At 28.7% G+C, this 13,103-nt stretch overlaps 1 protein-coding gene across 1 annotated transcript in view; it reads left to right on the top strand.

The window, feature by feature from the left end:
- Nucleotides 1-13,103, top strand: part of LOC100206753 (histone acetyltransferase KAT8) — a 49,782-nt gene that overhangs the window by 17,656 nt on the left and 19,023 nt on the right. Inside the window, exons 3-5 of the mRNA XM_065813399.1 lie at nt 7,141-7,316; nt 7,968-8,186; nt 8,704-8,793. Coding sequence (XP_065669471.1) covers nt 7,141-7,316; nt 7,968-8,186; nt 8,704-8,793 — 485 coding nt within the window. The remainder of the gene's footprint in view (nt 1-7,140; nt 7,317-7,967; nt 8,187-8,703; nt 8,794-13,103) is intronic.

The raw sequence follows: 13,103 nt of genomic DNA, 5'->3' as shown, positions 1-13,103 counted from the left end.
CTGATCCACTGTGCATTGGGAGTAACCAATTTATACAAAAATCATATATTTTTTTCACTTTTTCAAATAATTTTCAGCGATTATATTTCAAGTTTCTTGTACTATTTTAATTTTTCAAATGTTTATTTCTAGTTAAAAAAGACATAGTTACAAATATACAAAAACAATTGCAATATGAGAATTTATAAATGTACACTAGTTTTTCCTAGTATGTAATGCATAGTATCTAGTTGAAGTCATGTAAAATGCATAGTGATGCATAGTATCTAGCTGGAATCATTCAAAATGTCTTGTTGGATATCTTAGTAAACAAAATGTCAATCTTCAAGGCATATATATTCAAATGTATACAATATGGTACTCTGTGCAACAAGAGCTGTGGCATATAAAAAACCCTGAAGGGCAGACCATCAAAATTTTTTAAAGAAGGTACTAAGCTATTTGCTCAAACTCGATCTATGCATGAGGAAGAAGACTACAACGCATTACAAACTGACATTAACTATAAATGTAAGTTTATTTGCAAAAATTGCAAAATGTAAGTGGCACATGGGTCTTGATGTAGATAAATGTACATTAATGCGTACAGGACACAGAGATCCACAAGAACAATGCACCTATACACCAATTACCTAGATATGCAAACGACAATGTCATTAACCTTGACAATTAATGAACAAGATCTTGGTATCCAAAGTACTGCAAAAAACCTAAAACTCAAACAGCAAGTTACCACACCTGTGGCAAGAGCCAACAAGATGAAAGATATTTTAAAGCCAACAATTGATAAATATTTCATAAAAGATCTTTACATCGAGAGATATCTTTATACGGACCCCTTTATCTGACCACATTTGGACTACGCAGTTGTAGCGTGGTGTTTTACACCAAAACACAATATAATAAAACTTGAAATAAAATCAACCAAAGGTAGCAAAAATCTCTCATGCCTTAAAAAAACATTTTTATAAATACAGGCTCAAGATAATTCTAAGGTTGTAAGATCTTACAACCTTAGAATAGTATTATATAGGAGGAGACCTAATCCAACACTTTAAATTTGAAAAAAAATTGGAAGATATATACTTTCAGTAAAGTCAACCAACAGCTGAGCATCAAAGCAATCTAAGAAGAGAAATATTCAATGTAATTAAAGTCATAATTTTTTTCTACCTCTTTCTACCAAGCTTATTAGTTTGGAACAAGCTTCTTGGCTACATTGTTAATTTCAAGTCAACCAACCAGTTCATAAACAAGCTGAACCATAAACTACTATAGCGCCTTTTTAATATACTATTCGAAGCAAAATTTATCATTAGTTCAGAAAATATTTTGCATAAAATACTATTATTACTTTACTTAAACATTTTTTTCAGTTTCATTTTTTGTAATTTCTATTTATTGAAAAACTTTGTTCATAGTTTTTATAAATTTTTAATTTCATTCTTTTTTTTGAAACTTCAAATCATGATATCTCGAGATTAAGAAAAGCTTTTTCACCGAAATTTTCAATGCATTTTTCTTAATCATAAAGATTTCTGATGTTTCTGATGTACTAAAATGATCAAGAATAGCTTTATAAATTTTTGTAACTCAACATCTGATGTTTTTTTTATGTATAAATTTGTGATTTTTTTAAGTATTGTGTCCCATTTTTTATATTTTAATTATTTTTTCATACTTTTAGTAGAAATGAATGATAATAATATAACAAAGCTATAATCAAAAAATTGAGTTTTAACCAAAATTGATATAGAAACAGTATTTTGAATTTTTTCAAATTTGCACCTTTTGCCTCTGACTTTATTGAAACGTTTTAAAAAAATATAATTTTTTCAGTTTTTTATGAAATTTTGAGTTTCATATGTCATAATACATAAAATATTTATGAACCATTCTAATTTCTTCTATTAAAATTTTTTTTTTTTTCTATATGAGTCACCTTAACTATTAAAGTGTTTCATGCAACCAAGTTGCATTGTAGCATGTATCATTACTAGTTAATTAATTTAAACTTTAAAATTTTATTGCAAGGTAATATTTTACCAATAAGACGTTTTGTTATTTAATTTCTTCCATTAATTTTGAGACCAATGGAATACTGAATGAACTTGTTGACCAGACCAATTTTGTGTTGATTGAAGGAAAGTGCTTTTGAATACAAAAATTTTTTAGTATATAAGTATATAGAATAATATACATCAAACTTTTTTATTTTTTTATTTTTTAAATGTAAGGATTTTTTGTAATGAAAAATCCTTTAAAATAATCACAATTTTTTTAAAATCATTTAAAGTAAATTCAAACCAACGAAAAATTATTACGAAGCAAAAAATAACTAAATTTTCTAAATAAAATGCAAAAGTATCAAGTGTAAATCACTGTAATATTCACAAAAGCACTAAAACATTCTTTAATATTCACAAAAGCACTAAAACATTGGCAAATGTTTTTGCATTTTCTGACAATTATTTCATTTTTTAATGCTTTTATTTTTTTATGCATGCAAAAACATTCAAGGAAGCCTTGTTTATTATTATATTGATGTTTTGTTTCTAAAATTAAAACCAACTTGTTTCCAAACTCATCAATATTGAAGTTCATCATTTCTTAAAAAAAAATCTTTTTAATTATGAGAATTTTTAAATAGTGTCTTTAATGCTATAAATCTCACACATTCCAACAGTGTCAAAAGTTTTTATGTTAATTGATTGTTTTTCCTTTGTTATTATTTTTTGTTTGTTATGTTTGTTAATTTGCAAAAATGTGATAATTACATTCATTGCCCTGATGTTAACTTTTTCAGTGTTTTCTTCTACATCACCACCACAGTTTTTATCTTTTCCAGGATCATTTGCTATTTACATTGACTATTGCCAAGTAAATTCCATGGGAAATGCATAATTACAAATATTATTAAGATCTGTTATTAAAAAAGCATTAAGCATTGAAAGTTTCAACAAAATACATTAGCAAAAAAAAGTAAAATAAAAGTCCAACATCTAAAATATATCAAACAAAAAGGTTTTTTAAATAATTAAATGTATTGAAATATAATTTTTATACACAATATATGTTACCAAAGCCGTGGCTACACCACCCCACACATTCCAATTAGGTGGGGGGGGGGGGAGAGCAAATTTCGGGGGCCTATTTGCAAATAAGGGCCCTCTAGAAATTAAAGAACTTTTTATTTATTTATTTAGTAGTAGCTAGTAGAAAATATTTTAAGAATTTGGGGCCTAATTACAGTTTGTTTGTTTTTTAAGGGGGGGGGGGAGAGGGCCTCAATAGAGTTTGAAGCCATGCTTAGAACATGTATCTTGGTGGCTGACATTTATGTCATATGGCTAAAAGCTTAGCAACTTGACCAAATAGCTGATACTGGCTGACCAATAAAGTTGCTGGCTTCTGGTTGTGCAAATTGCTCTGAAATAAAATTAGTATTGTTTTCGACAAAAAGAAAACAAATTTAAGTTTAAATTAAGACAGTTTTTATTTTTCAATTAAAATTAAAAATCAAATTAGACTGATATTGTCATGAATAAAGAGAGTCATGTTCATGTTGGACGAACTTAAATTGCTTTTGAATTCAAAATCAGTTAATGAAAACATGAACTCCACTGATACACTCGAGGTTGGTATACTAAAATACTCTTTTGCAAGCACTGCTAAGTGTGTATACTTTGCATGATGATTTTCCCAAAACAATAAACAATCCACTTCTTCATCTGTTGTAGGTGTATGAGAGACAAACTGCTCTACTTCCGAATCAATTAGATAATTTTTTTCTGCAGAAGTAACACTTTTCTTCATTTCTTGAAGTAGTTGTCGCTTAGCACTAGTACATGTTTTTGAATCTTTAGCATTTTCTGACTCTGATATAACTAAAAACAGATAAATAAATTTAATAAAATGTGATATCAATAATAAACAAATGATACTTGATGAACTCAATGAGTTAATAATATATTTCAAAATGTCTAACAATTATAAATAACTACTCCATGTTCCACAATTATATAACATAAAAAAATTAATAGTTTTTATAACAAAATTTATTTGTGTTTCAGTAATTTTTTCCAAAACAAAAACTTCTTTTATTGATGTTATTAGTTGCATAGACATAGAATACCTTGAATTAAACCCATTTGGTTCACTTTTATGTTTAAAGCATTCTCCAACAAACTTTCCTTTATTTCATCTTGTATATAAAATTTTTGTGGCTCGATCTAAAAAACAGCATATTTTTGCAGAAGTTGACAACGTAAGTCTTTGGCCAATTTTTTTGAAGCAATATTCTTAGTTTTTTATTTCATTCAAATCACAAGAATTAATTGAAAGAAGCTTTAGTATTTTGTGTTTAACTAATGGCAAAATAGAAAGTGAATTTCCAGCACTGACCACATGGGTAAATAATTCAAACGGTTTTAAAAATTTAACCAATTCTGAAATCAAGGCTTGTTCATCATTATCTAAACAAAGGTCTTCTCTACCACATTTCTCAAGTAAAATTTCTACAGGATCTAAAACTGGTCAATTGATTCTATCATAAAGAGAGCACTGTTCTATCTTGTGCCTATTTTCTGTTTTAGACTTCTATGCTGACTTTTTATGAAATTATCATCAAATTTTTCTTTACAAGCAATATCTTAATTGTTTGCTTCAATCATGTTTGCTTCATCATAAATTTGAATGGGAAATTGCTGTTCTAAATCATCAATGTCTTTCACTTTAGCAAGAATTCGAAGAATAATGTATAATTTTATGTCTGCTTCACGGTGTGATTCCTCTGAAAGTAAAGTTGACTTGAAGTTCAGGCAGGTTACTATTCATCTGCATTTTTCTAACAAACATTTTGTTTAAGTACAATTGTTTATGTCATCACATGTCAATATTAAATGCAAGATATGAGCCAGACAATGTTGTGGATCCGTTGAGTCTAAAAGTCTAGATGTTTTCATTATATTCGCTGCACCATCGTGCACAGTATGCAGCCTCATATCTCTACAAGGCCTCTGAAAAAATTCTTGAACAATCTCTTTGATAAAATTATGACAGTTTTCACCTGTATGACTTTCTAAAGGCAAACAAGCCAGAGTAAAAAATTTTTATGCCAGTTTTCATTTATAATGGAACATTTCAGACCCATATAATTAACTTTTTTGTACTTGTTAGTCAAACCATCAAATAAAATTGTTGCTGCATCAATATCTTTTAAACTTTCCAATGCAGATCGCCTTAAAGATTTAAACATATCAGGTAATGCAACTTGACTCACAGTAGAACCTGTGGGAAGTTTTAACCCAATGTTTTTTCAAAAACTTTTTAAATCCTTCATTATCAACATCAAAAAATGGTAGTATATCTGTAGAAAACCAAAGAACAAGATCACGACATAAATCATATTTTGATGAAGTAGCTATAGAGCACCATCTACGTAAAGGTTTATCATTTTTCATTTCAATGGCCGGTTTGACTGTTAATATTTTGTGAACAAGAAATAGATGACTTTTCAAATTACTGCTTGATGTACAAATTCTAACCTTGTGAATTTTCAATAAATGTCCTGCACCTGAGGACTCGACTTTTTGTTTTTCTATCAAAAAACATTGGCTACTGTAATAATGTTCATCGTCGATAACTTTACAATTTTGTGTCAATATTTTACCATAGTATTTCCATACTAATGATGAATCTGTGGATGTTTTTTTAAATGAGCTACACAGTTTAATGTTCAAGTATTTTAAAAAACTGTTATGTGAAATACATAATTCTTCTCGATCCATTACTAAGTAATACAAACTCTGTGTTTAATTTAGCTAATTTAAGTTGAAAATTGTTAGAGCGATAAAAAAAAAATTTATATGCCAAGAATAAAAAATGTAGTATTTTAAATATGAAAGAAGTGGCGGACGTTGATGTAATTATATAAAGGAGGGGGTGTTTTGTTATTACTTTATCTCAGAGACAATTTACATAGCTAATCGAAAAGCTACTCACACAAAAAAGGAGCTCCAAATAACTTGTTGCTTTTAAGTTATACAATAGGACTTTAGGTTATTAAACTCTTCTCTTTTTTTTCCTGACATCAATAGTGACTTTGAAATTGGCTGTGGCTGAACATATTGTTTGATTGCCGTCTTAGTAGTTGCTAATAACACAACTACTAAGCCGCCAATCAAGTGGTAGTTGTAAAAAGTAGTTGCAAGTAGCGGCGGTTTCTCGCTAATGGCGGCAGCTTTGACCTCTAGGCCTCAAACCCACTAGCCATGGCGCTGTGTGTTGATGCATAAATATTTTGTTTTATACAAAATAATTATTTTTAAATATAATATAGTTTTTATATATAAAGTAATTTTTGTTTTACATTTAAAATAAAATTTATATAAAATATGTTTTGCAACATAAACATTTTGTTTTATATACAATAAAATTTTTCCTTGTTTGACAAATCATATTTGTACTTTTATATATTTACTACTCTAAATTCAGGTTAATCTTTTAAAAATATGATTAAAAAAAAGCAATATTTAAAAAAAAAATTTATTTATACTTAATAATTAATAGTAATTAATCTCTTATATACATAGATGCTACCTCTCACAGCCTATCCTGTTAGTTAATTTTTTAATGGGCATATTAGGTTCAGTGTCATTAGTACAAATTTAGTACTATTTAACTTAGAAATTTTTTTTAATGTAAAAAAAAGAAAATAAATAATATTGGTTTGTTTCCAATAACAATTGGAAACAAACCAATATTATTACCAAAATATCAAAAAGAATTTTCCTGTGGAAAATCAGCGTTTTTTTGCCAAAAAAAAAAACAATATTTGCCGCAAAAAAAAGTAAAAAAAAGGTCCTCAAATTTTAATTTGGCTGGCGCCCAAATACGGTTGATGCCAAAATGGTCTAGAATAGCCCCTGATATATATATATATATATATATATATATATATATATATATATATATATATATATATATATATATATATATATATATATATATATATATATATATATATATATATTTATATATATGTAAAGAAATATATGCAGTTTATTAGGTAACAGGAGATATAAAAATGTTTTGTACAAACTTAAACAGAAATTGTTTTAGAGCTTATTATTGTATTAGGTAATAGGAGATTAGATGAATGGGTACCTCAAGACCGTGTTGATCGAACAAGACCTATTCCTGAACAGGAAATAAAACCAAATGTTGATTTAGTGTTAATTGAAGGAGAAAACATTGATCGTAAAATCACAAGAAACCAAAAACGAAAACATGATGAAATTAATCATGTCCAAAAGGTGTGTTTTCTTTTTTATTAAATAGTTATGTGTTTAATTTTTTTTTGCAAAAATAAATTTAAAAATGGCTAAAACATTATAGCCTTTATAAAAAAACAAAATCATAAATTGCAATAAAACCACTTTATTAATAACACTAATAAAACTGCTTGGTTAACTTATGAGGGGTTGAATCTCTGACATGTTTTTGTAACTAGCTTTGAGTTATGCAAGCTCAAACTTATAGGACTGTGTAGTTTCTCTGGAATGTACTATATATTTGGCACACTTGTATGCTTTCAATGTAAATATTTTGCTGGTCAATATTCAATAATAAATCAAATATTTATTACATATTGGATATCTTATTTTAAAATTCCTAACTTTCTTTTGTATATATGTTGTAAATATATAAAAAAACTAAGTTATTTTCTATTAAAATTAAAAAAAAATAGTGTTAAAAGGTTCATTTCATAAAAAAAGTGGACTTTTTTTATGCATATGCAAATAATTTAAGAAATAAATTATATTGAAAATACAAATTTATTTGAAATTTTTTGTTATGTATGTTTGCATATTTGTTATTGATTAATAAATACCTTGTCTACATTTATTTTTCATAAATAAATTGTTAAATCAAAAAGAATTTTCCTGTGGAGTGTTCTAGTTTAGAGTTATGAAGAGATGGACCCTACAACAGCAGCACTGGAAAAAGAACATGAAGCTATTACACGTGTAAAATATATAGACACTATTGAGATGGGAAAATATGACATTGATACTTGGTATTATAGTCCATATCCTGACGAATATTCAAAACAAAAAAAGTTGTTTATTTGTGAATATTGCATTAAATATATGAAGTTCGAAGCAACATACAGGCGTCATTTGGTAATAAAGTACACTTTTATTTGCTAAACAACTAATCAATTAAATTAGATTTGTACATTAGAATTTTTAAAGATTTTATACATGATTTATATGCAGTTATATGAATTATTTATATGCAGATTATGAGCAATTTATACATAATTTATATGCAGTTTATAAGCAATTTATAAATAATTTATATGCATTGTTACATGCAAGTTGTAAAATGCAGTTGATTTGGGACATGAGTGGGACTTAATAAGACTATATATAAAATAGATTCAGGAACTTATATAATCATTGGTTGTTTAAGAAGTCTCTAAAACAACTTCATTATATAACTATTGTTTTAACTTAAATCCAACTTGTTAATTTAGTACTTATTATAATTGCAAACACATAATTATAAATCTTTATAACGGTAAACCATTGTATTTGTAGTTGTAAGCATTATAACTGCAATTTTTAGTAAATAAGAGACCTTAAAGTTGTTAAAAAAAGTTATTTAAAACTCTGGTTTTTTTAACCTCCTTTTTAGGAAAAGTGTAAGTTGCGCCAACCACCTGGTCGAGAAATTTATCGCAAAGATTCTATTTCTGTTTATGAGGTTGATGGTAAAGACTACAAAGTATTTAACTTCTATTTTTGTTATTTTCTGAATTTTTTTATCTGTTTTCCTGATGAAATTTTTTTGTTAAATAAAGGTTGATAGCTTATTTTGATAAGGAAACAAATTTTTTATATATTTTTTTCATATAATTATATAAATGTGTGGCTCTAGTCTTTCATCGTTGATAGTATGTATATATATTTAAATATATATATATATATATATATATATATATATATATATATATATATATATATATATAGATATATATAGACACACACATACTATCAATGATGAAAGCCTTCAGTACATTGATTATCTTATAGTCTGCTGCTGCAATGGAGTGCCGCTACATCGACTTAGCAATTTAAATTTAAAAGGTTTTGGCATAGCAATCTTTTCTTTCATTATTCTTTGTTTTTTTTATATTTGATGCAGGTAATCTGCAGTGTTTGAACTAGACTGAGGAATGAAAGCCCACAGAGAAATATGAATCATTTCTTTTGAAAAAACTTTTTATATAAAAGAGGATAAGTAATAAAAACAAATAAAGCGAACAGATGTTCAGGATAAACACAGATTTATTTTAGGAAGAAAAAGCTTATACACAAATCGTAGTCAACAGTAATTTTATTGTTAAAGTATACCTAAAACAAAACAGGACACATAAGTAAACATTAAATACAAATTTTTATTAAATAAAACAATCACCTTTTTTTTTTTTTTTTTTTTTTATTTCAAAAAAATCACCTTTTTCACAGTGGCCTTATTCGTCAAGGTTCGTGTTTCGGAGTTATAGAGTTGAGAGAGGGTTATAACCACAATTAAGTAGCCTCCTCATCTGTTGTGGCCTTCTGGGCCTTCGGGAGGTGAAATAACAAAAAAAAAAAAAAAAAAAAAAGTTTGTAATCATTGCCATTCACAGTAACGTTCCGGCCATTGCCGTCTTTGAAGAAGTACAGCCTGATGATGCCACTGGGCCATATTCTGCACCAAACAGTGACTTTTTCGGAATGCATTGGTAGCTGTTGCAATGCTTCTGGCTGGTCTTCACTCCAGATGCGGCAATTTTGCTTGTTAATGTATCCATTCAACCAGAAATGAGCTTTGTCGCTGAATACAATTTTTCGATAAAAATGTGGATCTTCCTTCAACATTGCCAGCGCCCATTCACCAAATGTTAAACATTGTGGGAGGTAGTGTGGCTTTAATTCTTGCATCAGCTGTATCTTATAAGGTTTTACACTCAAATCTTTTTGCAAAATTTTCCACGTAATGGAGTAACAGAGGCCCAATTGCTGCGAATGGCAGCAAATCGACATTTCACGGTCATCACTAACACTGGCGAACACAGCTACAATATTTCTTTCTGTCCTCACTCTACATATGGTGGTTTAATGTCCAATAATGTAAACTAGGTTCGAAGTTTAGTCACAAGGTTTCTAATAGCTCCCTCAGTAGGCCAACCAAACTGCCCATAAATTTGAAGAAGTGCGCGATGCACTCTCTTAACCGAGCATAAATTTTGATAGTAAAATTCAATAATTTGCAACTGTTGTTCGTTCGTAAGTCGATTCATGGTTAAATTATAGACCAAACTGAACAAGTTTGACAATGACACAAGACACGATGCACACATGATCTGTCAAAACCAGTGTTGCCAAAAAAATACCAGCAAAAAAATCACCTTTTTCACAGTGGCCTTATTCGTCAAGGTTCGTGTTTCGGAGTTATAGAGTTGAGAGAGGGTTGCAACCACAAAAAGTAGCCTCCTCTACTGTAGTGACCCTCTGGGTCTTGGGGAGGTGAATAATTAAAAATATATATTCGAATAGAAAACCACAAAATACTCAACTTCACTACTAATGTGATAAATACTGTTAGATAAAACTCTATTAAAAATACAACAAGTTGCTAAAATTGGTACTTATTATATAAATAAACCCAAGCCGATTAGATATAGAAACATATATGAATTATAAAAACAACAAAACCATACATTTTAACGCTGTCACAGATCAAATGTTGCTAACCAATCAAAAAATAGACTTTAAATAAAACATATTAACAATGCCAAAAATGGTAAACGAAACCACTGCAATGTTTAACGTCAAAAACTACATTGGGCGGGAAATGAAAAATTTATATGTATAATAGCTGAAAACCTAAAAACTAACCTTTTTACATGCATATACATACATATCACTGTCTTGAACTTTGTCGCTATGAAATTTTATTAAAATTTCAATAAACCTTTTAACAATGCATGCTTTTAAACAAGTAAAGCAATTTAACATAATATGTTATTTTTCAATAACATTCTGTATATGATATACATACATACACACATACCAATGGTTGTTAAAGTAGGTATTGAATTTTCCAGTATAATAAAGTCAAGTATTTCTAAAAACAAGCGTAAAAAATCCAACCCCGAACCATATCCAGCTAACCTAGCCATGCTTCAAATTACCTATGATGGATTTAACGTCCATACATAGGATTAGTAAGTGACTGGAGTTGATATTTGTCCTCGGCCAGGGCCGAGTTTGATAAAATATAACCGGGGCTCGGGATGGGTTTGTGACTCAGGCTGCATAAACGTTTATACACCCTAAAATATATTTTTTTTATTCAAAATTCATGTTATATTTTGTATATATATGCATATGTAAACATCGTTATGATCAACATGATCATCATAATCATCATTATTATCGTCATCATCATCATGGTCATTATGATCATCATCAAGATCACCATCATCATGAGGCTTTAGCCTTCCTCTTTTACGCTGTTCTCTAATATCAACAATCTAGGGTATTTTTTTTCATAACTAAAGCTCATTCATACAATATGTAAGGCACTCTCTTAAAGTTTTCTTACTTCTACCACTACCATTTTCTACTGAAGTTGCTACCTCTCTACATGCCGATACCTAATTTACTTTAATCTTTTCTAACAAATATTGTGCAATAAGTTTTTTCTAATCTGTCTCAGATTATGCCTCATTTTTTTGTCTTGCTAGAGTCACACCACACATCCATCTGATCATCTTCTCTTTTGGCAAATCCTAAACCAAATAAATAATAAAAAGTTTATATAACAATGAAAGGATATTGTATGCTAGTATCTAAATAAATAGCAAACATATGTTTAAATCCATAATATGCATAAAATGCATTTTGGAAGCTTTTATTTCTTATGGAATAAAAGTTTGGAAGCTTTTATTAACTCTCTTCAATTTTAAGTCAAGCATCATTCTACTCCACATTTTTCACCATTTTGAGCAGTTGCTTTATTAAACAATCATTTTTTTTACAAGAACATTTCTCTTAAGAACAAATGTCCTTTTATTATTGCAAGAAACCAATGTAAAAAAGTGCTGTCTGGTGTTAAGCTCAGTTATTCTCAGTTTACTAAATCTTGTATCTTATCTCAGACGTTAGGTTCTAGAGACTTTTGGTTAGTCATCAACAATGTCATTAACTAAAGCAAGTCTAACATTTAATCTCTAATTCATGGGCCTGGTCCTTTTTCTTCTCCCCAGAATAAAGCAGAGTTATTTGCAAAGAATTCTTACTCTAGTTTGACTCTTGAATGTAATGGCCATACTCTTCCTGACAGTTAAACAGATTAACCCATTGTTAAACATCCAAATCACTCTAGCTTTCAATGCTAAAGTTAATTCTCAATTAAAGACTTCTACAGTTTGTGCCCCATAATAAATTTCCATAATAAACTTAAAAGAGTGTTCTCCAGAACTCTCTTCAATTTTTGCTAAACTTTTAAAAAGAGCTAAATAAGTGGTTCCAATTTATCAAAACTCTATAAAATACTTTGACCTTTCTAATTATCCTATGATTAGTCTTCACTCTGTTTCTTTATATAAAGGTTTAAGCTTATTAAGTCATTTCTCTTTAACTGAAGTAGTAAAGTTATTCTTGAAGGTCTACCCTCTCCTTTATTTGAAGAAACTTTAAGGGTACCACAAGGTTCTATCTTTGCTCCTGTATTGTTTCTTATCTACAATAACGATCTTCATGAAATCTAAAGTGGCTCTATTTGCTGACGACTCAACTTTGCACTCTTGTCTCGACTAAAAAACTTCACTTTTTAATTGCTTAGAACAAGTAGCCGATTTTAAATCTGATCTCTCTTCTATAACAACCTAAAGCTTGCAGTGGCTTATGGATTTAAAATCTGGACTTAAAATCTACGATTTTTGTTAGACAATAAAACTCATTTATTTACTGCAAAAAATATTGCAATGTTGTTGGCATTCCTATGTTGACGAATAACAACCCTCTTACTCTCAGACTAAGTCT

The sequence above is a fragment of the Hydra vulgaris genome, chromosome 12, assembly GCF_038396675.1.
Source record: "Hydra vulgaris chromosome 12, alternate assembly HydraT2T_AEP".
Classification (NCBI taxonomy): domain Eukaryota; kingdom Metazoa; phylum Cnidaria; class Hydrozoa; order Anthoathecata; family Hydridae; genus Hydra; species Hydra vulgaris.
The sequence above is the reverse complement of the archived record's forward strand: the minus strand, read 5'-3'. Positions and strand labels throughout refer to the sequence as shown.